The following is a 26948-nucleotide window of genomic DNA, read 5'->3' as shown; positions in this document are numbered from 1 at the left end:
ATTTTTTTACTACAAATCCTAAGTGGCTTTACAATGATTATTAATGCATAATGTTCAATTACAACAGTCCTGGTCCTCAGTTCTGCAAAGAACTCACTCCTGTGCTCATCTTGTAAGCTGAGTGAGTTCAGAAGAGGAGAAGATGGATGAAGTGTAATGTCTTACTACTAGTTTACAGTTGTCACTCTGCTGGTGTTTCAGCTGTGCTTTTAACTCTTTAATGTTAAAAGATGTGTCCATGTTTATATCTAGCAGCAAGATGGACATTAAAAGATGATTTGTTCAACTGATCACCAGGAAAATTGCTGATTGTGTTGAAAAAGTCATAAATACTCTAAACTGAAGGGGAACGTCACATCTATTGGAACACTGTTTTCAATGCTTCTTCAAACAGTCCTTCATTTCTCTATATTGGAAAAGCCTTTTTCATAATCATGATGACTTTCTCTTTTTTTTTGTTTTTTTTTTCCTTTATTTTTCAGTTGTATATGGAAAAATGGTATGGTGAGATTGAAGGAAAATAATTTTAAAAGCTTATATGTCTCAGAGCCATAATTCTTGTTTGTCTATATTCATGGGAAGAGCTGCTTTCTGAGAAGCTCTTATGATTTTTTTGATTGATTGTCTTGCAACTTATGTGGAGCAAAATTATTCATATTTCTGTTCTGGCACTTAAAAAGCTACTTCCTTTTCCCTTAACTCCATCTTACAACTAGGTTATGTTAACTGTGTTTCTTCTGTCTTTTCTATCTTACCTCAAGAGTCTGCTACGTTCCAATGGAATTACATTTTGTGATACTGAAAATTGAAACTTCTTCTGGAATTTTGTTTTTCCTAATTACTGGTTGATTTCTTTAAAAATATTTTCCTTTATGATTCGAACAACAGAAATGGTTTTACTTTACTTGGCATGGTCTTTAAAGAATGATTTCTGTCTTGAATTTCAAACTGAGAGTTTAAAATTAATTATCTAAGAGATGCTGTTCTGAGAGGCTACAAGGATATACAGAATTAGAGTAGACATAAGTACCTGTGTTAGGAAATGAAGCCCCAAACAAATAATTGAAGCAATTGATAGTCCAAATATGTCTCAGGAAAGGAGAGTCTGAACTTTGTGGCAAAATGTAAATTTGAATAATAAAGTACTTAAAAATCTTTAATGAAAAAAAGCTTTATAAACAAGGATTGCATCTAATAGCACAATAAATAAATGCTGTTTAATCTGAATTACAACCTAGGTCACCTGCATTCTCCATCACTTGCTGCACTGAGATGTTATAGCAAAGCCTCCAGGGCAAAGCTGCATATGCACCAGCACATGCAATTTCTTTGAGCTATAGAAAGATACTGTGTGTGAAACCAGGAATTTGTGATTCATTTAATTAAAGTCATAGCAGTCTGATAAAAAAAACCGGTCTAGATAAGAAGATATTTATACATTACAGTCAAATTATGGAATTATTGTTGCTTATGCCCAATGGTGAAACTATTGAAATTTATACACACAAGCTTTGTAGTATCCATGCCTTAAGCTGATGTTGTGCTCACCCTTCTAAGGCATGTCTGGGTTCTGAAATCAGTGGTGCTATTGCTCCTTGGAAGAAACAGATCATCATCCCAGCTTTTTTGATAGGAGGAATGTGACATTTTGTTGATGACCTTTTCCCCATAACCAGAGGGTTCCTCTTGGGTGTGTTTGGCATCACATTTATATGTTAGCTAACACAGCTGACTGTTTCTTATTGCCAAATTATGTCCAAATCTACTATAAATTATATGGTTTGCATATTTTGTATACTTGTTTTTGTCTGGTTGGGGGTGTTTAAATCTATCAATATATAGTCTTTTTTATATTGTCCTTACAAAGTGGTGATAATGATTCTGTAATTATAGTGTAATTATAATGGAAATTATATTAAGCATACAAAGAATATGATTCCTTGAGACTCTGCCTATTTTCCAAGAAGTTCAGTGAAAATCAAAAAAGATTTTTTTTCTGAGTTGCATTGTTCTGTGTATTTGTAGCAGTTGTTGCTCACAGAACTAGATTTTCTGATGCACTCTAGTCCTCCTTAAGGAGCTAGTAGTCAATAAATAAAAAATGTCCAGTGAAAGTTTCCTATTGCTAATTATCAACATTAGTAAGTAACCAATATATCACTCTAAGCTATAATGTGTACTTTTCAACTCTTAATGGGCATAGTTGTGAGTTGTGGGGTTTTTAGAACAATTACTTTTGGTTAATGTATGAAGACAGTAATGTTTCACTTCGATGTACCTGTACAATATTGATACAAATTTTCATTTGGGAGTTTTATTAATAGTTTTATTATTAATGCCCTTTCCTAGATGCTATGTAGCGCAGTTTCATCATAGTTCCACCTTAATTTATTTTGGCTTTTAAATTTTTTTTTATTTCTTTGATAAATTTCAGAAATACATTTCTCAATAACTGGTGTCCTATTTCATACTGTGGAGGTCAAGACACTCATCTTTACTATGAAAATCTTAGATTTTTTCAGTTATAGCACTGAAATATGTGCATTTGGGATATGGTTTCAACTAAAACAATGTTTTCAAGGGTTCTAGAACCACATATGAGAAATAAGATTTAAATAAATTGATTAGTGCAGTCCCATTGAAACTAGATAGCTTCATTCCAATCCCTGCTCAGAATACCATATATACTGAGTAAAACTGCATCAGAATGTGCTAGGAAATAGCATCCCAATATATTTAAGTCTCATGGATAAGGCATTCTCTTTTTTTCTACCACACCACTTCTGTAAGGAGTCTTTACACTGTAAATTAGTGGTGTCAGTTTAAATTGAATTGAGTATAAATGTGTAGGTTACAACACAAGAAAATTGGATTAATTAGACATAATTTGACTGAGAAATGGCATAACATCCAAAAGAATGATTTTTATTCTGCACATTATGGATACTTTTCAGTTTCTTCTAAGTAAAAATGATCCCTGTTAATTTTTTAGAATCTTCAAATCACCAAGAAATTGAAATTTTCATTAAGTTTTATATGATCACTGTCTAGGTAGTTAAGGTGAAGTCTACTTTGCTAATAATATATGCTGATGGTGCCCTGTTTCTGAACTTTGAGTTTCACCCAAGAAAATTGTCATGCTTCCTGCTAAGCTCAAAACTGGGCAAGGATGGGATTCTGCTCCTGCTAGCACCCTAGCAGTCAGCTTTGGAGATTATGAGGAGTATAAGCAGAGGAAAGGAAATAATCATGATGAGGAAAAGAAAATAGGTAGATGGTCATATTTTCTGGCAGAGGAAGAAAAAAGCTTTGAGTGTAAAGAATGGAATGAGCTCTCAAATGTTTAAAAACCATATTTTGAGTAGCTATATAAAATATGCCTTCCTGTGCAAAAATATTCCTGAGACTATTCCTGTGAACCATAGAAAAACTTAGGTCTATCTTCTGTATTATTTCAAGTCTAATTGGAGTAAAAGATGTATGCAATAATGAAAGAAAATGATGCCTAGCTGAATCTCTAATCACATAAATATATAGGACAAGAAGGCTAGCAGGAAAGCTGCTGAAGTGACATTTTAAGATCTAATTATCTTATGTGGAAAGAAACTGAGAAAATTATGACTGAAGCAGTTGGACAGCCCATGGCTCTGAATGATCACAATGCTAAAAAGAATCTGTGTCTCAGAATCCTGTGCAAAATGGAAAAAAAAGAAAAAAGCCCCAAAACCCCTGTCAGTACTCTCCAGTCTAATCAGCTTACTGAAAAGAGTGAGATTTGTAATATTTTAAGGCATTTTTGGAAGCATGACAGAAAAAATGGAGCACAAAAAACAATAGCAAGATTTTTAAAAATGGGGCAGGCTTTGACATTTAACAAGAGTTAATCTAGCTGTACTTCACTATACACCCGAGACATTATGATTTCCAAAGAGTTATTATCAACTTCTTCCCAAACAGTCTATTAAAGAATCGTGGTAAAATTCACAGTACATTACTTTGTGATACTTCTGAAGCAGTTTCAGGAAAGAAAAAGAGGGGGCAGGGCTTCAGAAAAGGTCTTAAGGAAAAAAGCAATTAAATTGAGTTTAAGCCATTTCTGAAATCATAGCATACATAAATTGAACAATTCTGAAATAAAAGCTTAGGACATGACACTGGACAGTTTATTTAAAACTTGTCACTGATGATTAACAAATGTCAGCATATGACTGCCAAGCTAAAAAGTATGAAGATGATAACTTTATGTAAGGGGTTTTTTAACTTAAAATGGTCCCCTGTATCTTCCAGACCTCAAAGAGACCACAGAATCCTCACTGCCCTGGATATGCAGCAGATTGATTTAGCCTACAATAACAATGCTGTATGGATTAAAGATGCTGCATAAGAGCTTCAGTATGAGGAACAGCTATAGTAAATAAATAGAAATGGTAATAGGATCCTACAGAGTAAAATGTTTGGGTTTTTTTAATGTTGCATATATTCTGGTCCAGATTAATATATTTCCATGCAGATTTAGTATACTTCAATAACAGTATAACTTCCAGCTCTTCTGGAATTATTAACATCAATAGAATAAAACTTTATCATTACTTTTAGGCATGAATAATTATATATCAGGTAAAGGGGTTGCAAACAGTCTAGGTAGTTAGGGAGATTGACACAAAATATTTGGGGAATATCAGTTACTATAAAAAGTGATTAATCCTGCTTTTGCCAATATGAAAAGCATTTAAAAAAACAAAATTATGAAAGTAAGAGCATTGTGACTTTTGAAAGATACAATTTTCCCTTCAAAGTCACAACCCAGCTACTATCAGTATCTGTGAAGAAATACTCTGTGAGAGCTCCTTTTCACTTGCATCCTACAAATTTGACTTATGAGACAAAATTGACTCTTTCACCAAGGAAAATTTAACTCTTCTTGGGAGATTTTTTTTTTACCTATATGCCAAGCAGATGAGCGGAGATTGTTAAAATGTTTTCAACTGCATACGATATGAATTAAAAACTATTTGTTTCCTACTAGCATTCTTCCTGTGAGGGAATGATTTGAACTTAACATCAAAGAAATCAATTGCTCAGTTGTCCCTGCAAAAAGGATAGATATCTTTGCAGGTTAATAAATACCTTATGAGCAACAGTAGCACTGAAAGTAAAAGAACCTGCCCTACATTAAAATTGCTATCAGGAAAAATTTAGAAGGCTGCCAGATTTAGTGCAATTGATGCACTGGAAAACTTTGTGAAACTAACAGAGCAGAATTATATTCATCTGGACTGGAAGGAAAGAAATATATTAGGAGAGAAATATATTAGCAGTTGTCACTCTTCTCCCTTTGCATCAAAGGAAATTGCTTGGCAAACATCAGGAGAGAAATTTAAATTATATTAAATAATTACATTATATTCCAGTAGAGAATAAGAGATGAAGGAACTTCCAAGTACAAAGTGCTGTAGAGCAGTTTATAACATAAGCACATCTGTCTTATTGAAACAGCTTATCTCTTCCCCAATCAAAAATAACATTTCTTGAGGTGGTAAAATAGAGTAATTCTGCATGCAGCTTATGTCTTAGTCTGTAGTGTCTCAAGGCAATAACAAGATATAGTATCTTTGTACAAAATCATGTGCCTAATTTTTCTTTCAAGTGGTAGTGCTTTGGAAGCTTTTGTAATGTTTGCTGACCTATCAGTACTTTCATTTGGGGGTCGTAGAATTGATTTTTTTCAATTTGACTTTTGAAGTTATGAGATGGGCTTTGATCTGTTGTCCAGATTTGTGGAATAGCCCCAGAAGCAGCTTCTAAGCATTAGATGTGGCACCATTTAAAGCATATCAAGAGTGGCACATTTGAAGAACTATCTCACTGTTTCTTTTTGGATAGAAAAAGCTTTTATCTGATACATGTTGAATGATCGTGTTCTTTTGATATTGAATGCTTGTGATATTGATATTAAATAAAAAGAATTAATGTGGAACTCAGCAGTACCTACTGGGACATCTTACTGCGCCTCTCCTGTCATTTGAAGTTTCTCATTCAATTTTTGGTATGACTGCATAACAAAATCAAAACATGATTGCAGAATGTATTAACCACCTAAGTCAGTTTAATCAAATTAGGATCAGTAAATTAAGAAGAGCAGGACAGGCTTTGCTGCTTATTACCAGTCAGAGCAGACACTCTTGGGGTTGCCTAGATGAGGTTCTGATTGTTAACACTTGCTAAGATTAGTGTTTCCAAATCTTTAGTACTGCTATTCTGTTTATTCAAAACTCTTTGGATGTCACCAAAAACTATTATCATCCTATTGTTCTGTTGTGTTGCTAGGTAACTGCCAAAATCTTGATGGGTTATTGATGAGATTGCTTTGATGATGGGATCTTCTGCGTTACAAATGTAGAAACATGTACGGTGCTTTTGTGTGGGCTGACACCAAAAGCACAAACTGTGGTTCATAGCTTTTGCACCTCAGCCTGTTCATTGGGCATGAGTTGTACGTAGGCAGTGTTGTGTCAGCGCCTGTCCAGCCAAGATAAGCGCTTTATCACACTACGACAATGAAGACCCTGCGGTTGACAGTTCTAGTAAAGTTTTGGGTCTCAACATGGCCCTGAATAGTGCTAGGTATGTTATTTGATCTTTATTTTTGAATACTCCTGATAGCTTGAGTATTCTTCATTGCATAGTTGGACTTATTTCATAGATATTGCATTTTGCTTGACATTGATGTTAGGATTTGGCCACAGCTTCTGGCACCACTACACAAGGAAATGAATGCTGATCTTTCCCATGGCGAAGTAAGTGGATTGCCAGTTGCTATGCTGCATTAGCAAAGTTTAACACCAGTGCAAGGGGAGGATGAGACAAAGAGTTTGTCAGTGGTTACACAAACATTTCCTTAATGCCGTCACCTTTACATCTTCCTGAGACAGAAGACATTAGCAAATTCTACTCTGTGATTACAGTGCAATTTTGTACATATAATTTTTTTTCATTTGAATACAAAGAATGGGAATTTATGGTTTTATTCTGAAAATTTCATTCTTCAAGGTGATAAAATGGCATATATTTTCAAGGAAATCTTTTTAGGTAAGACAGTTGAGTGGTCATATAATTTTTGATTCCTGTATCTTCAAAAAGAAATTTAATGAAATATTTTTGTGAGGAGAAAATAAAAAAGGCTAGGGTTAAATTCCAATTTTCCTGTAAGAATCTTGGCAGACAAGAAGTGGTAATCATTTCTTTCTTCTAAATGCATTAGTCTGGGTTAATAAGAAAAATCATACTAAACTTGATTGCATCACTTGTCCTTTTTTTTATATACAAGACATGAATTGTTATGTAAGAACACTAGAATCTCAGTCTAGTTTTTGTTTTGCTTAAACTGCTCGTGAAACTAGTCTTAGTTTTCACAAAAATGGCCAGTTGTCCTAAACAGACGTGTTTAGGTCCTTGAGTGTGCATGCGGTTTGACACTCACAAAATGAACAAAATTCAATCTTCAAATATTAATCACTATTTAAACCTGGTTTAAAATAATTTTTCTTAGTCATTGTACTACTGTGCCATAGCTGAAAAATTTAAGACTGCAACCTGGTAGAATGGCTTTCAATGTCCATGAATCAATGAAGGAAATATAGTCTTTCTCTCTTTTTTGCTTAATGACTTGCATCTTTTATCTTGTCACATAGTTCAATGGCATAGAATTACAATAAATTAGTTTTGCAATTATCAAACCCTTCAACTTCTCTTTGGCATTTAACGAACCTCAGAATCTGTTTATTGCTTCATATACTTTGCCATCATGAATATTAGCCTTTAATTAACTGGAACTCTAATCTTAATCTTTCTCACTATATTGCAATGAAACATTTTTATTAACTTGAAGAAGATAGTATTTGTTACTATTTTTCTAATAAATGGAATACTTTCAGAATGACCTTTTTATCAGTAATTATGACAATATAAAATGTAAGAAGGCAGAACTCATTATACCAAAGAAAAGCATTGTCTGATTAGTTTTTGTGTATTTCATTTAGCTACCTAAAATCATTGAGAAGCCTCAGCTGAGAGAGGCCAATAGGGATCATGTGATCCAGGCTTAGATCAGGAATTGCAAAAAAGTGGAAGAGGAAATCATGTATATAAACTTTTCCTCAGGCATATTGTGCACAGCTAGAATGACCCAAAGCAGTGTTTGCATTAGAGAATAGTGCTCCATGGTGGTCTCCCTAGTAATGAAGGCTGGAAGGAAAAGAAACTGTTTGCAAAAGGTGAGCAGTAGTGGCTCAGTGCAGCCACTCTAGCAAAGGTCTCATAAGCTAGGTTTTGTCAGATACAAATGAAACAAGCTGTCTTCATTAAATAAAGGAGAGCACAATAGTACTCTTCAGTCATGCAACATGACTGTATATTCAATGCAGGGAGAGTTCCACTGTCTTCCTGATTGCTAATAGTTCTTTGTTCTAGATAGATGTTAGGCTCATTCTGTCTTGATCATTTCATTGCTTTGAAGTCAGTTGCTCTTCCAGGTATTTAGAGGTTTCTGTATCTATTGCAGACCAATCTGACAAGAAAAGCATCTTTAAGACAAAGGGGAAAAACAACAGCTCTCTCTGTTGACACTATTTTCAAGTATTTGGTACACTGCTACATCTCCAGCTGTACTTTGGTAGTTATACAGTGCAAGAGGAGTTTGGAGGGTAAAAAAGTCCATATTCAAGTGCAGACAATAAGGGCATGTAATATTGAAATGAGAGATATGATAATAGATGAAATTTATTAATGGAACTTCTTAATGTTTGGTTTTAGGAATGATTAATCATTTAATTTTTTTCATTGAAAAAATCAGGATTGCATAATGAAATTTACAGTTGACATAATGTTTGGAGTTGTTATTAAAAGAGATGAAAATCATGATGTGACAGATACAAGTGGAAGCCTTTGAGAACTGATGTAATAGAAATGTAATTAAATATTATAGTAAAAAGTACAGCATAATGTTCTTAAAACTAATGGCAAGAGACTATATTAATAACATTGAGCTCATCTGAAAAAAAGACTTGCTGTGGCAGTTAATCAATGGATAACTATAAGATGCCAATGTGATGTCACCATGAGACTAAATGTAAGGCTGAGAGATCTACCAAACAGACACTATCACATGAAAAATAATACTCACTGTATTTATGATTCCTGATAATAAGGATTTAGTTAACTTGAAAGGATTCCTTTTTCATCAACTTTTCCAATCACAGCTTGAATGTACAGAAACTTTTAGTATTTTCCACACTGACTTTTGGCCAGGAGTTCCATAAATCCACTATTTTCTGCATGAATACATAAATACTTCTGTTTGTTCCAAACTTCTTACTGACTAGATATTATTTTTATGTCCCATCCCTGGAGGAGATAGTGGAAAATCTGCCCTTATCACCTTCTCCATAATGTCATGATTTTACAATTCTTTATTTTATTCTTCCATAGTAATAATTTTCTCACTTTATTCTGTTACTTACCTTCAGTCATCATCCTCTTCTGGACCTTTCCTAATTCTACCACTGCCTTTTTTTGAGATGGCAGATCAGAGCAGGTTAAGAGGGAGCTTCTAAACCTTCATGTAAGGACAATGCACAACAAAGGGGTTTGATACCAACATACCTTTAGTCCTAGTATCTTTGTTCCTGGATAAAGAATAGGTAGAAGTTTAATAAACGTAAACATATTTTCTAGAAAATTTGTAAAGTGCAGTAGGAAAAGGCTCATATCAAATTTACTGACATGAGTTGGGAAGAAGAGAATGTCTGGTATCAGAAAAGATGTAATTTAAGATTGCATTAGGTACCTCTAATTATGGTAGTCTGCTAGAAAGAATTCAGATTGTATCTCATGCAATCAAGACAACATATTCTTTATCAATAATTTAAGATAAAATCTAACAGTGACCTCTGTACTGTACAGAAAATAATGTTTTAAAGGATGTATCAAAGACCTGTTTGTGAATAATATACAAAAAACCAGAAGTGCTTTTCCAGTGGCCTGAAAGACTTTGAGACTTGCCTCAAATGAGAAAAGGGAAAAAAATCCAAACAACGACAACAAAAACAACAACAACAAAAAAAATACAAAACAAAAAAACAAACAAACAAAAAAAAAAAAAACAAACCAAAAAACCCAAAACACACAAGCAAAAAAAAACCGACAAAAAACCAAGCGAAAGTACTTAGATTGGTGGCATAGAACAAGCTGTTCCTCTGCAGAACAGCAAGTGGAGGTTTCTTTACATTGGTTAGAAATGTTTTTCTTTGAGTATTACTCTCAACTGCAGCAGATGTGGTTATTAAACAACGTTACAGCTGTGCATATCAAATTTGTTTTCACTGGTCATGGTCTATTGGGGCAGCAATATGCAACAATAGGTCACAGTTTAGTAGCCCTAGTTGAAGCAATTTTTAGAAAAGTACAGTGCAGGCATATCAATAGTGGACTCCTCTACATAGGCCAGTGGAAAATTATGTGAAAACACTTTGGGGAAAAGAAGTGCCAAGTCAAATTTAGATCTGTAGTTAGCAGAGTTAAATTACAGAATAGCCCAAATGAAAAAGAGGATGTTACAAATTTACATTCTGTTCGCTGGAAAGCTGGATGTCTGCTAGAAACGAATGTAAGGGTCACTGAAGAAAAATAGAATACCAAATACTGGGTATGGTTTATGATCATTGAAGCTCTTCCCTTTTTTTTTTTTTTTTTTTTGAAAATGACACATTCTAGCATTTTTAACAAAAGAAACATGCAGAGAATTGTAGGAAGTTCTTATCCCAGATGTAGAGGAATGGAGTTTCACAGTGAAGAATCAGTTGTCAAGGGCATTTGAGATTAGTTTAGCTCTCTTAGACTCTCTTAGCATTTAAGATTAGCTTTGTTAATTAGCTTAAACAATAGATTTCTTTTAAGTACTTGAAATTCTATTATCACAGTGCCAATTGTTAGTTGCTGTTACTACTATGTTTGAGAAAAAGGTTCCAGCATGAGCATTTTGGAATTGGACTGTCGTTCTGACTATGCCATATGCTAAACCCGCAATAGCTCAGATAGGGAACTAAGTGGAGCTAAAACAAATTTCCTCACAGGCAGACAAGAGAGGTCTGAGCAAAAGACCTTCATTCTTTCCAGTGCTTCAGCCATCAATACTGAAGGACTGGAAGTCATCTGAAAACCAAATCCATCGCATTTAGGGAAGGGATATGCTAAAAGAGATTTCCTAATCTTGTTACCTAATGACTAGCGAAAGACAGTGGAAGGTGTAAACAGTAATATTAGTTGGAAATCAAGTCAAATTACTTCTAGAAAGAAACAGAAAAAGGAGAAATACTTAATTTCCCTACAACTTCTACTATTAATGTCACTACCTTCTTGATGTTTTGGTTTGGCTGAAAAATATGATAAGAGAAAGATCTACTTTAAAATATAGCCAGGTTTTATGGGATAATCTGAAAGTGGCAAAAAAAAAAAAAAGCAGTTAACAAAACCTGTCGATCATTACCAAAGTGTATTTCAAAGAAGTGAAGTTTAGCATGTAAAGAAGAAAGCAAACTATAATTTGGGAGATCACTATTATTCTTCTTTTATATATTTTAAGCTTTTATATATTTTAAGCTAGAAATATGTTACCACTAAACTGTGGAGGGTTTTTTTGTTTTTTTTTCTTTTTAAGGTAAGAGGGCCCCCACCTGCAGGATCAGTAAAAGAAAGACCAGCAAAACACACAGCTTTTCGCAAGTTTTATGAGAGAGGAGACTTTCCAATTGCTGTTCAGCATGAGTGTGGAGGAAACAAAATCGCCTGGAAGGTAAGTCCTGGCACAGCTATGACAACCAGCTGAGCTTATTGAAGTGACATCTCTCATTGTCCAACAAAGTTAGCTTGCAAGTAAATACACTGAAATAATTTCTTAGCGAGTGGAAGATGGTGGGAAAGTCATTAGAGAAAGGCCCCTGAGTCAGCTGTCTGCCTTGGCTAACAATTAAATTATATGCTGCAAAAAGGAAGATGACAGAGTTGCTTTGCCTTAGAGAATTGTCTCCTGCCCAATTCATCTCTATTTTTATGAGGACTTGGCAATGCAGCCTGTTTCGGGCAGTCCATCAAATGATGGAAGTGGCTGGATACAGTGAGCAGCAGCCATTTATCTCCCCAGATTTCACCTTCCTGCAGGACACTTCCAAATAGAAGCTTTAATTACCTAAATGGATAGGTCAAGATTGTCTGCTCCCTGAAAATGCAGAGCAGAATACAAACGAAGGCAGATTCTCATTCCACGGCCGTACTCTGAGTCTCCAGCATATGTCAGACAGCGAAATCGCTGTCATACGTGCCTCTGTTACAGGCTGACCTCCACTGCTGAAACCATTACAGCTCCGACATTTCTCTGACAAAAGGTTAATTGGCTTCAAAATAAATGTATTGCCTAATGACTCTATTCTAATGCGGCTGTGTTTCTCTCTAAAATACTTGGTGACGTTATTTGTAAAACTTGCCAATCTTCTAAGTAACTACTGCAGACTTTTAAATTTAATTTAAAAATGAATGCTGATCTTTAACCTCTTTCTACTATTTAATTATTTTGGTTATCGTGAATTACTTTATTTTTTTTAGTCTCATTTATTGGACTAGAAAAAGATTTTGCTGGAAGCCATGTTAGTTACAGAAAATGAACATGCTATGCATGAACAAAATGTCAGATTTGTAAAATGTTTATAATTTTTCATGTCAAAAACATGATACCTAATTAAATGTAAAGCTATGTTAAGTCATCGCTAAAAGGAAGAATTTTGCAATCTTATAATTGATTCTGCTTGTAATGAAGCAAACAGGATTGGCTCTGTAGTGTGGTAAGCAGTACGGTATTTGATAGTAACTAAATTTTTAAGGTAGCTCTTTTGCTTATTGAAATACAGAAGAAAGATTTGTGCTACTTTTTTGTTGCCTACAGAGGTTTTGAATCAGCACAAAGAATAATTAATAGTTCTTGCAGCAAAGGGAATCTCAGTCCCAAAATACTTTACCCACAATTGAGGTGAGATTCCAGTGCAATTGGGCTTCAGGCAACACTAGAAATTCCCTTGTTGGACTGGAACTCACAGGCTTACAACTTAAGCCTGCACTCTGATTTTTGATCACCAGGTAAGACCCAGAGGTGATTTTCAAATAACTGCAAAAATTCTGCAGAATTTAATTTTTATCTTGAGGCTTTTTAATTTCTAATTTCTCAAAATCAAACTGAGAGGTACAGAAATACTGCTGGACTGGCATTCCACTAGATGATGCTAGTGACTGCTTAGTTGACTTAGGACGTCGGGAAATCAAATGGAGCTGCATAAGAAGTTCAGATGGGACATTAGGAAAAGGTTTTTCATTGAGAGGGTGGTTGATCACTGGAACAGATTCCCCAGGGAAGTGCTTGTTAGTTTCTGGACAAAGTTCTTAGTCATATGATTTAGATTTATGTAGTCCTGTGAGGAGAAAGGAGTTGTATTTGATGATCCTTATGGGTCACTTCAGCTTGCTAACTTACCTGCAAGCCTTCCAACCACAGATGCATGCTAAAGTGTTTGATTTCTATATCTGGCAGTTTAAATTGTTTGATATCATACTGCCTTGAACAGTCACAACAGCAGAGTCTCTGGTCAAAGATTCAGCATGTATTTTTTATTAACACAATTTGCAGTCTTCTAGACCTAATGCCCACCTACTTCAGTGAAACACTGGCTTTTAGCTTGTGCAATGTAGGACTGAAATGTCACGCAAGACTTATTTTTGCTATTCTGCTAATCCTTTCTTTTGAGAAAAAATATTAGAACTTCAGCATGAATGCAAGTAAGGAGCATAGTACTGGACTATTCCATTCCTGTATTAGTGCAGGTTCAGATTCAACCTTATTTCCCTTATTCCGTGCCCCTCAATTTAGTCACAAATCAATCCTGAGTGAGTTCTGTGGCAGGCAGGCTCTCAACAACACCGAGGTATAGAGTTATCTGAGACTATTGTTTAGTTTGACATGCAACTGTCAGTGATTACGGTGCAGTTTAGGTACATGAAACAGGCAAACTGGCATTTTCCAGTTGAAACTTTGTATTAGATACCTTCTGAAGTCTTAGAAGCTGCCCAGAGCTGCAAAAGGATGAGAATGTTGTTCATCATTAGCTGATACTTAAAGGTACAGATAAAGTAAGGTCTATATTTTTCACTTTTATAATAAGGACAGAGTTGCACTACTCAAAAGACATCTAATGGCTAATTTTCATCAGTTCATTAGTTGTATATCTAATTAAAGAAGTTAACTTTTAGTGATATATCTTACTCAATACTGCTAAATTCATAACAATTGAAAAGATATTTTACTTACAAAATGTGTTAAGGCAAATGTTCTATAAAAGCTTGGCTGAAGTATACTTATTGCACGAATCATGATCAAGTGGAAGGATAAAAAGAAAAAATGAATGGTAACAATGATATTTTAATCCTGCTCTAATTGTCCAATATCAATGTTTTATGTTGAGAGGGGTTTTTTGCTCTGTTTAGTTATAATGTATATCGTAGTTGGTTTCACTCTTGTTAGTTTGTCTATCAAATGGTGCATGAGAGAAAATGCCGGAGGGTCTCAACCTGATTTTTTTACTAGGAAAGGAAAATACTACAGGATTTTTTTCTTTCCTGCAAAATACACGGCTGTATTTCATGTGCTTCTTTGCATGTTTTTATAATTACTGAATCAAAACTGTAATTGTCAGACATTTATTTTTTTAGCACTTCAAACACTTGTTCATTATGCTGTAATTCTTTGGACAGAATACAGTAATTTTTAGACAGAACAGGAGAATCTGAAATGCTTTAATATACATTTGGTTAATATGTACCAAAAAATTTACACAAATGACTGTTGATATTGTGACAGTTGTGCATATCTATCATTTTAAGCCCATGATTAATTACCTGTAAGGGCTGGCTATGTGTAACTGTGGTTGTAGACCTAGATGAAATATAAATTTAACTTCAGGAAATGTATAGAACTGTTTCTGAGTAACTGTATGTGTTGAATATTTAATTCTGAAATAATAGTGCTTCTCTGTTGTTATATAGCTTAATCGTTTCCAAAATGTGCTAAATTTAGAAAGAGGCATTCTTGCACCAAATTAATCCTAAGCATAAACAAAATTAAACTGTGCAGATAAATCATGGTGTTTACCTTGGTGTCTTTTCTTAAAGAAAGGGAACAAAGCAAATCAGACCTCACTAGATAATTTTAGAAATATGTGTGCTCTTGGTGAATTTTGAGACTAAGTCTCTACTTGTAGACAGGCATCTCTTTGAATATTTCTGTAATGCTGTCATTCTGGCTGGTAAGTTTTACTATTGTTGTAAGTTTAAATAAAACCTGTTTCAACCTAATGGAAGAAAAATGTAAAAAGATAATATACACTTACAAGAACAGGACATTGAAGCTGGTTTTATTATAGACAAGAACAGGAAATTGAAGCTGGTTTTAAAGAATGCCAATTTTTTTTCCAGAGGGCAAAAAAAAAAAAAAACAAAAAAAAAACTCTGATAATGCCAAAGCAAGATTGTGGTTCTACAGGATATAATCACATTTATTTCTGAAAGAATGACATTGATTGTTTTGGGGTTCCTAATGTTTGTTTTCAAATCTGGAGAGAAGTTGTCAGTTTGTCATTGTGATAAAGTGATTATAGATAATGATTATAATTTGTTAGTTATGTCTGTGCAAACAAGACATAACTCGCTACACAAATTTCTGGCTTTGATTGCAATTAAATTAATAAAATAATTTCAAAATAATTCCAGATTTTGCATCCCCTTTCAGGGGATGTACTAGCAGTCAGTAAATTCGTTGGTAAGTAGTGTATGCTCAATGTAACGTTTTAATATCTATTTTGAAGCATTTGTTTTTATCCTTCCTTGGTAATAAAAAAGAGAACTGTATATATACCAAGGCCTTAAAATTTCAGCAAATATTTAATGTTTATATTTCTTTTGCAAAGTAGTTTTTAAGATCTGGAAATAAACAACTCCTTTGAGTTATTGAACAAATGTTCAAGGATCTTTCCAAATAGGAAGCATTTGATTTTTTCCACTAAGAGAGTATGAATAATAATGGCATTGTTTGAAAAAGTATTTCTAATGTGTATTAAATATAAAACTTGAGAATGTAAATTGTTGTTAATTTACAATTAGATAATATTAGAAAGTGATCTTTATATCGAAAGAATATACTAAAATATTTATAAGTCTTTTGACTACTTTTGTGGGATCCCATAGTTCTTTTCTGGCTTATGTATATTGCAATTTTATTTCAAAATGTATTAATACATTCTTTTGCACAATCTCATACCAAGCTATGAATAATAAAAGCTCATAGTTCAGGTCTGAAAAGGACGTCCATTTTTAAATATACGATACTAAATTAAAAAAGGTCAGAATGCAATTAAACCTTTGACTAAGAAAGTTGATAAAACCAAGGAACTATTTCTGAATTATAAAGTATGTGTTTGAAATGCAGTCTCTCTGTATTAAATGGAAAGTCATCAGAATGTTTGAAAAATTATTTTTTAGGGAGTGGAGTTAATTATGCAAGTTATTATGCAGGAGTAAAAAAAGCTTCTGTTCTTCAAAAGTATTGTAGCAATTTCAGAGAAATGAAGGCCAAATTCAAAAACTCAAACTTTTTAAGCAAAATGTCAACATGAATATAATTTCTATTTTTGGGGTTTTTTTCCCAGAGTCTCTGTATTCACTAAGGATATTACTTCTGCCATTTTAGTTTCTCTTCATCTGCTCTTTCCTACACAGTTAACTTTTTTTTTCAGCATCTAGTATAAGCTATGGTAGCAAATTTATTTCTTTGTGATGTAAACTAAATGCAGGGCTGAAAGAAAGTGATCTGCCTTCAACATCATGAATTACGAATGCACGTACACTTTCTCCTTTCACCTACTACTGAAAGTTGTTTTTAGTAGTAGGGAGTACAAATGCTTTGAACTTCCCATAGTACAGTTTTTATTAGTATGTTGTATACTAGTTTACATAGAATTCTGAACTTCTATGATTGAGCTGCTACCTATATCCAGCACTAAGATAAAAAGTTTTTGTTTGTGAGTTGTGGTGGTGGTTTTGGTTTTGTTTTGCTTAGTTGGTTTGGACGTTGGACTTGGTTTTGGGGTTTTCTCTGTAAAATGACTTGATTTTAAATTTTATTTCTTGGAAGTGTAGTCTTTTATGCTTGCTTGAGGAATAAGTTTTGCAAGAGAGAAAATACTTTCTTTATATCAACCAATATAGTCCAAGAGTAGACGTTTTCATTTGCAGAGCTTTCAATTAATGTCTTTGCATTTTTCATTTTGTAGCATTGTTTTGTCATTAAACTAGATGAATACACACTGTATGTTATTTACTAGCTAGTATCAAGTAAAATTAGGTAACATTTTCCAAAGTTCAAATCTCCAAATAAATTAAAAGTAATTGGATGGAGCTCATTTACCCTAAAGAATGACCCCATTATTATACTGTCATCTTGCAATTTGTGTAATTCAAGATGTAATTCAAGAAGTTGAGGGGTTTTAAGCTTGTTCCTATCTAAGGGGGAGGTTCAACTTTGCTGCACCTCTTCTACTTTCTATTTCTGAAGCATGCTTGACACTGGCACTGACATTTATCAGAGCCCTCTTTGGGTAATTTTATCTCACTAACTCAGGAAAAGAAGGTGGGTGTGTTTTTTCTTGATAAGCTACACGTTCGTAGTCCTGGGAACTTTGATTATATGACAATCCATGAGTGCTAATGCTGAGTGTTGGTGAAGAAGAGAGAAACAGTAGCAAAGTACAGTGAAAAATATGAGAGAGTTGAGGGATTTCAAAACTGTTGTTTTCAGCAGTCATGAGCTGCTAGATTACTTTAGCTGTTTGTGGAATTGCAGCCTCAGACACCTGAAAGCAAAGAGAACAAAGTGCTGTGAAAGTTAATACTTCTTTAAAATTTATTTTCAGATAGAGACAGATTTTTTCTGCATCCACTTTTTGTTAAACTGTATTTAATATCTTAGTAAAGGATGTTGAGAGGACACTGTAAAAAAAATTGGTAAATGCTCCACAAGTGTTGTCCTGCAGAATGACAGCTTTTTGCAAGGTTATGTAGAAAGGAAAGGTCATGTATCATTCACAGACACGGTTGGTACAGCACAGAATGGTGTTAGATTATATTTTATTTAATCTCTTCATGTTTTAAGCAATAGTTCAGTTTTCTGCTGCAATTGACCTCTGTTTATCTTTCCCAGAGGGCTCCTTTTTTAGCATCATTCCAGTGATCATTAATAAGCCTGTCTCCAATACAAGTGTGTTGGTATAAATTGCAGTGTGGATTCAAGAAAAGGCAACTGAAAGCAAGAATTTATTAAGCTAAAAATAATACATAATAATTTAGAGAAGCTAGAAGTATGAATTGAGGTAAAGAAGTAAACTCTTGAAGAAGCAAATTTTAAATGCTGCCTGTGAGGAAATAAACCCACTATAACTGATATAGTGCAAAATAATAGTTTGGATACTGGTATTTTTTTTTTAAAGAAAGTAAAAGCCTCAGTTTTCTGTGAAGACAGTAATACAGCAAACTGTGTGGCATGGTAGCAAGAAAGAATTATTCAGCTTTAAACTAAAAATGCTCAGTTGCATCATCTTAATTTGGTAGTTACTAATAGCCTGTATACTATGGCTTACTAAAGCAAGCACAAGCCAATACTTTGCATAAACATTCATGTTTAGATAAATGTCATTCATCATTCTTTATGGTATTAGTGTGGTTTTAGTACCCAACTAATCACTACCAAAAGTGTTGTCTCGGCTGATGTGCATGCAACTTTTTCTTAGAGAGTGCTAAAAATTTCCATCACAAGAGAGTGCTAAAAATTTCCATCACAAGACTATTCTTGTTTTGTTTTTTAAGTGCAGAATACTAAGAAATAGGCACATCTTAATGACTATGATCTGGTTTTCATTTAATGAAAACTCCTTTAAATTTCTTGAGAAATGTTATATAGTGCTATGCATACACCCACTCTATGACCCTGGGTCATAAAAAGAGAAAATGCAAAATATTTTCTAGCAAATAAAACAAAATTTCCATTGACTGCAATAGAATGGGATCATTATTGTCAGATGTAAATATTATTCATCATCGTCTCCCTTTTTCTCCCTATGATATTACAAATTTTCCTGTGATCTATTAAGTTTTTAGTTTATAATGCTCACAGGAATCTATTTTTGATCAACTGTCTTAATCTCTGTCTTAAATCTAAGGCAGCATTAGTTTTGATCTAATAACATTTATATTTAACAATGTGTTAATTTTATATTTATATGTAATACGTTTGTGATTGGATTTTTTCAAAAGTCACTATTTATATTGACTCTAGCATTTTATGTGACATGGCTAAGTTTAATCATCTTCAGTTTAATAATTTACAGACTAAAATACGGTACCAAGCTGATGTCTTTCAATTAAGGCAACATTTTTTAGGATGTTGAGTAATTCTGGGTCCTTCCAGTTTCCATTCAATGGTACATATAGTCACAGAAAAATTGCAACAGTAGATTTCTCAAGTTTGAAATGTCTGTGTTGATTTGATCCCATCACTAAAAATGCTAATTCCAAATAAATGTATCATATTCACACCTTACTTTTGAAAAGCACTATGCTAGATTTAATTTTCTGTTGAAAAAATATTGTAATAGTAGTGCAGGTCTTAGAAGAAATGTGAGATGTTAGAGGTTAAAAAGAATCTTATCAAAATGTTACCGCAAAACTCTGTTGCAAAATGCTATGTTTTTATGAAATCCCATAAAAATCATTGTGACTATTCCAGTACTTACCACCATTCTCATTGGTTGATTTTTTTTTGTACATTTAAACTAGTATTTTTAGTGAAACACCAAGTTAATATCACATATGTATTAGAGGTTACTCAATGCAATCCCTCCTTTTTACCACTTGTGGCTCACAAGTAATGTGATTGTAAAATGTAATTCTTTCTGGAGTTAGATTTTTACAGTCCTCTAGTCCTTTCCATTTCTTTCATATTTATAATTTATTAATTTAATGTCTCTTTTCTCTGTGCTCAGAAAATGTACCATATATTTTAAAAATATGGCATGCCCATTTACTTACTGGCTGAATAATGTTTTCTTAAGAAGTAAAGGTTTTCCTATGAATGTGTGAGATCTCCTTTCTCTTAACAACATCAATGCTGAATCTGGGGACTACTGTTGTGATGGAGTCTAAAAAAGCCTTGCAAAGAATAGTGACAGTTTACCTGATTCCTATAGTACACAGCAGACATACTTCATTCAGTGACTCCTCTGTAGCTAATTAATAGTTGCAACTCATCCCAGGATTCTAGAAAACAGTAATGTTGTGCCAGTTAATTTACTATTCCTTTCCTCCTGAATATATAATTTAAGCCATTCCTTTATTTGCCATCTCTTGAAAGCGTATGGAATGAAAACTCAGCCATGTATCAGAAATAACTTTAATTTAAATTTGCTAAATGACCTCTGAAAGCTAGATGAAAGATTTTCTGCTGAATGGGCTGGTGCTCCCTGCCTGTATAATGTATGTGAGAAATTAGTGTGAATGGTTCACTTTTATGGAGTAGTGCTGCTTGTAGTAAGCCTGCAGAAACAATTTTCCCCCAAGCCTCCATCTGTTCTTCAAACCAGGGCATATGCCATCTCATCGAGCTTGAAAGTCAACTGATTTATAACTCCTGAAAAGTGCATAGATTGAAAAGAAAGGTCGACTGCTGCTATGTGACAATGATTTGCTAGGTACTTGGATAAAGACAATTCACGTTACTATGGACTCCAAAGGATACAAGTGGTGGTGGAAGCTTTGGAAATTGGTACATTGACATTTAGGACAAAAACAAATTGCTCCTCCTCCTTCAGGTAAGCAGATGCCTTTCTTCTTAAAGATGGAAGCATTTAGAAAGTAAGTAGTAATACAACGAAGACTTCTTGTTATACTCGTTATATTCAGACAGAGTAAGCTTTTCCTAGGCACAAAGGTTGCCATCTCGAAGCGCCATGACTTGTTCCACTTTAATCTTTAAGGTACAAGCAGAAACATCTGTCTTTAAAAGTGCATCTTGTTGTTTTGTCAGAAAGTTTTGTTCAGTGCCACAAACATAGCACTGATGAATTTTCTCTATCTACCCTGAAGGTGATTTCTGAGCCATATCCAATTAATGGATGACTTGTTCTCTGGCCATTAGTTATCAGCCTTTCTACTTTTACCTAAATATTGCAGAGTTCTCTGGCAAGTGACAAAACAAATGGAATTGACAACATAAAAATCAATGTGTGTTTGATGTTTTCATTTCTAGTAGTCATTTACTGTGACCATTCTGCTCTGAGTCTCATATTGAATAATTTCTTCAACTACTGTTTCTTACCAATTCTGATTTTTTAAATAACATTTCAGGTAAAACATGGCATGGAGTTAAATGATTTAGGAAAGAAATCTAGAAATTATACAGTCTTTCAATATGAAAATATGGAGCAGAATTTGCCTTGAAAAACACAATGGTGACGTATAAAAAGTTCATGTGAACAGCAGGAAGAGTCATCCTCTACAATTATTAAGTTTTTGCTTCTTAAGGTGTCTGTAGTATGTGTTAGGAAAAAAATGCCTCTGTAGCTTTCTACAAGCATCTGATTTTGTGTAGCCATGGATATCCTGATCTAGCTCACGCAGACAAGCATACTTTCTGAACATAAAATTCAGTAAAGAAAAGCAGAGCTGTGGAGATTAACTAGATCATCGTTATCAATTATTTCTTTTGTATGAGTCACTACCCAACATAGGTACTGGTTATTCATATATTGTGTATGCTATTGACTGATTAAAGATGATGAAAATGTTGAGCTAAGAAACCATGACAATTACATACAAATTGTAAGTACCTTATTTTGGTATAAGACTGAAGAGATTTGTTATACTTATAATGCAGTTTATAACATCATAAGATTTTATAAGGAGAATGTGAGGTGTTAAGGAAAACTTCATGCTGTATGTCTATACATTTACAGAGAAAAGTTCACTATCACTGGAAGCATCTTTTCTAAAACCATATTCAGTGGATGTGTCTGCTTTGGAAATGTATTTTTTGTGGATGTCTCTTCTCACTTTTGTGACAAACACTATATATTTTGTTAATTTTTCATTGTTTCATTTTTGTTGTCCACTATATGTTAGGCATGTGTGTGAGGCAAATTTATCTCCCTCAGTTCCATTTAATTTCCTATACTACTTTTAGAGCATGAATTAATTCATCATCATTTCAGTGTCATTTTCTCATCACTAGCCTTGATCAATGTTTCACATCAAATTCATGTTCACATCTACTATGCTACTATCAGAACTATGAGTTCTGATCTTTCCTAAGCATTGCTCTCATTTCTCACATTGTTATTCTGCAAAATAATAGCATCTCTTTGCTAATAATACCTTTTTTATTGCCTTTTTTCTTTCTTTCATCTGGTTTTTTCCATCCGTATTTCCTCTTGCTTAACTATGAAGTGTTTGTTATCATGGGAAGTTATTCACCAGGACAACTCAGCAGGATCTGGTTTAAGTAAAGAATGCCTTTTACATATTTTTTTATGAAGTAAGTGTGTCCTTGGTCAGAAATCATTTAGATTAAGATTGATGCAAACTTCCTAAAACAGCAAGACCTAAATCTTAGACCTCTTTTTTTGTTTCCCTAAATTCCCTCATCCTTTAAAAGTTGTTGACAACTTGTTTTGATGAAATATAAATTTGGCATGAAGGAGATCGGTTCCTGCAAATATTTAAGCATGCACTTAATGTCTTGTGATTAAACCCACAGAAGGCAAATTTTTGCTTGCTCTATGTAGAATTGGTGTGAGGTGTACCTACCTCTACAATGAGAAAAAGATGTTTCCATTTGTTTTCAATCATAAAGATGTAACTTCCTTAAGAAGTGCTAGTTTCAAATTAATATTACTACATCTTTAAGACATTAAAGATCTTAAAACTTCAGCTCATTTGTGTCTGATAAAATCTCTATAAAGGTGATTGAATTATGTGTTTTATGAAAAACAAAGAAGACTGAGTCCATATTTGCATTTCAAATAGCACTGTGAATTTCTGACAGTAGTACTAGCATGTGGTAGTTTATCAGAGCAAAAATAAGATATCATAAATATTTAAATGAGATAGTTCCTCTTGGCTTTTGGCTTTGCACATTAACACTCAGGAAACAGACAATTGTGTGGAATTGTAAGAACTGCACTTTTACTAAGTGACAGAATCTGTGAGTTGTTAGTATGCTGTACTGTGGCTTCCTTCAATACCATGAAAAAAAATGTGTCTTAATTAGGTTTTAAAGTTACATAGTTTCCCTATACTGTAGGGAAATAACCGTAGGGCCTGGTAGAATTCTATATTTAGAAAATCAGCATTAAAACCCTCAATAACCTAACTGGCACATTAGACTTAAAAATAATTAATTTAAATCTCATTGCATCTCATTTTCAAATTAATATTACATTCATAAATGCAGGTAAATCTGTGCCTTATTTAAAGAACTATTACCAAAAGATAGACAAATGAAAATTACAAATGACAGTCTTTAAAGAGATTCAGATATTCAGATTAATATCTTCTCAGGCTGTAGTGTGACTAAAAAAGGGTGTTGCTTCCAGTGTAATTGAAACTACAGTCTGAATGCAGATCTCCTTAGAAATATTAGTCCTCTTGTAATGTAGTGGATCTTGTCTCATAATTAAGACCATGTGCACTGGAGTACAGTTCTGCTTTCAAAAAGCAACACGGTCAATATTGGTCTGTTCTCTTCATATCCAAACAAATTTTTGCTAGGATCAGAAGTCCATGGTGGTACACTTCAGAATCATAACTACCTCTATAAGCCTGTACCATAAGTGATGATCCCATTCTGTGCTTCTTATCTTGTCCTTTCAGGCTCTTAAAAAGGCCAGTTCAGATGGGAAACCCCTACTTTGCTTTGCCATTTAATAACAGCATTGGAACATTCCTGCTCTTATTATTCCTAGAGAGGTAGACAGGGGCCCTGGATAAAGCCCATATCTGAGGCAGAAACATTCCTTTTAACAAAGCTTGGGCCAGAATGTCAATTTTGCACTTGAACTCAGGTGAAGTTTCCTTTGAGTCATTGCTTACCTTGTGCTTCTACAGAGTGAAAGACAAAATGCATTAACTTACCTTAATATGATTTTTTTGCTTAATATGTTCACAAATCAGTTCAAATGCTTGCTAAAAAAATCCCCCCAAACCAGCAAAAGCCAAACTATATATTAATCAGATGAAAATTGCAGTCCTTTTTATATGTGTTCGAAAATCTAACCTGTTCCTGTGCAGCACTTTGGGTGAAACCACAAAAAACCATAAATTGATACAAAAGGGCATAGTATTTATTTTTTTGGAATTTGTATTCCATCATTATTAAGACTACTTTACTCCTTTCAGAGTAAAAACAAACTTTCCTGTTTAAAACTATTGCTGTCGTACAGCTCCCAGGGGCTGTTTCATTTTAAGCTCAAGAAATATTTGCCAATTTTCTAATTTAGTTGGAAATTTCTAGCTTAAGCTGGAGATGAGGAAAGCTGCTTTTTTGTTTTCTAGGATTAGATCTGTATTTTATGTCTGCTTTCTGCTTTACTGTTTTTCATCCCTTATATGATTTGATGCTTTTCTGAAGAGGTTGGGAAAATAAGCCATCTAAAACTCTTCAGTAACATCACTCAATTTGCCCTATTCTTTTTTGATGAACTTTAAGAAGCATATAGCCAGAGTCATGATACTACAAATCTTTCCCAGAATGGAAAAAAAAATACATGTAGTTTATCTGATAAGGAAAAACCTTGATCTTTTTAAAATTTCTACTTGGGTTTTTATAAATCTTTTAACTTGAACTTATTTAAAAAATTCCTTCACAAATTAGATTGGGAATGCATAGCATATTATTTGCAATGTATTTATCAACTGTGATTAATTTGATATATTATTTCTGTGAGATAATAAAAGAAGGTGATAAAATTCAGTTCATCTTCAATAGAAGTCCCTAAGCTATGTGTAACAAGTATGGAAAGACAAATTTAATACAACTTCCTGTTCACATGGCTCCTGACTCAGTCCATCAGTGATTTCTTGTCTCCAGACATTCATGACAGCAGAAAACAAGGTTATCTTAAGTGCATTCTTGTGTACAGAGTTGCAGCTAATTAGAACAATAGTTTGTTTTCAAGGGTATGGGAAGTCAAACGTATATGGATTGACCACCTCAGAGTTGATTTAAGCCACATGACTGGCATTGCATCTAGTTGATTTCAAATGCTCACTAGAATAGAATAGGATATTTCAGTTGAAAATTGGCATGCCATGGTAATCTAGTCCACTGCCTGGTCACTTTCCGATGCACTGGTTAGATAAAACTAGTAATAATAATCATAAGGATCAGAACCTTCAGCCCCATGCCTTTTCCTCAAGTATATTATGCACCAAGAATCCTAGATTATTTATGCACCAAGTTTATTTATGCACCAAGAATCCTAGATTATTAATCTAGGTTTTTTAAACATAACCTAATGTGGTGATATCATCTAATATGTTGACTATCAGGTTAGAATAATCTTTCAAAAATCTCTTTCAAGAAGTGACTTAATTTTTAGGTTTGCACTAGCTGTAATTCAAAATTCTAGTTAGTGGTTAGCATTGGGTTATTTGATGAAAATTTCACGGTAGCAAATATACATTGGAACTGGTAGATTTGTGCTGTTTCTCTTAATCTTTTGTTTTATCAAAGAAGTTTGCTGATAAGCCTTAGAATGTGAAAGTGAGTTCTCTCTAAGAGTGAGGCATGTTTTCTCTCTTTTAATAATTAATTCTGTACCCATGTATATTTCATTATAGAGTGGCAGCCTTTTATACTGCTGTTATTTCTGTAAGGAAGTCAAAACTAGTCCATGCTTGCACAGAGTAACAGATAATGTGCACAAACACAGTAGAATGTTTCTTCTAAGTTTTTATGTTTAAAACAATATTTTCACATCAGCTAAGAAATGTCTTTGCTTCTACCTACATTCTCACCTGCAGGTTATCAAACTGGTGGTATAACAGGATAAGTCTCTAAGATATAATCTAGATAAAAATTACTGTCTTTTATTTTCAAATGGGGTTTTTTAAGTAGTTGCATCTGATCTGATGTTATATGAAAATCATTTGATTCAGGTCTTTCTTATCATAGCATACATATGATATTTCACTAAACCAGTAGAAACTTCCATGGCCTCCCTAGGACCTACCAAGAAATACTGTGCACCTGTGTGGAATTATTTACAGTTACTCAGCAATAAATAGTACCTGAGTCACATTTAGGGAGTATTTGTTTCAGAATATTTTAAAATACTTGAAGTTGTTAAATAGTTAAGTTCTTTGTTTGCAAATTCCCATTTAAGTTAATCTAAGTCACAGATTTATTGGCCCAAATATTTTGTTCTAACTGTACTTGCATTTACTCCTGTTTAATTCTAACTTTAAATGTGTGTGAGGGGTTTTTTTAATAGAAATTTTTAACCTATTTTTCAATAAATGCTATGGTTATTTTTTTGAAGAACCATGAAAAAGTCATTTTCCAGACCTCCTAAAGAAACACCTTCCAGTTAAGGTGCAGCTTCTAATATCACATATTTCCCCAGCTGCCACACCTTTATTGACATATCAAAAATTTAAAAAATTTCAAACTATTCATTCCCCCAAAGCAAAAAGTATTATATCTATATCCTGTCCAATGCTAATCTTAGCTTTTTGGTTTGGCATGAGTTTTT

General features: G+C 33.7%; 1 protein-coding gene across 4 annotated transcripts in view; it reads left to right on the top strand.

Annotated features, from left to right (window-relative positions):
• The window catches only part of PACRG (parkin coregulated), a 210863-nt gene that overhangs the window by 35122 nt on the left and 148793 nt on the right, over nucleotides 1-26948 (top strand). For 3 of the 4 annotated variants that reach the window (XM_063151778.1, XM_063151774.1, XM_063151776.1), the window contains exon 3: nucleotides 11714-11848. The exons of the other annotated variant lie outside the window; for it this stretch is intronic. In XM_063151778.1, the coding sequence (XP_063007848.1) occupies nucleotides 11714-11848 (135 nt within the window). The remainder of the gene's footprint in view (nucleotides 1-11713; nucleotides 11849-26948) is intronic. 4 annotated transcript variants of the gene reach the window in all.

This window comes from Melospiza melodia, chromosome 3 (genome assembly GCF_035770615.1).
Source record: "Melospiza melodia melodia isolate bMelMel2 chromosome 3, bMelMel2.pri, whole genome shotgun sequence".
NCBI classification, from domain to species: Eukaryota; Metazoa; Chordata; class Aves; order Passeriformes; family Passerellidae; genus Melospiza; species Melospiza melodia.
Note: the sequence above shows the minus strand (reverse complement) of the source record. Positions and strands in the feature narration are given on the sequence as shown.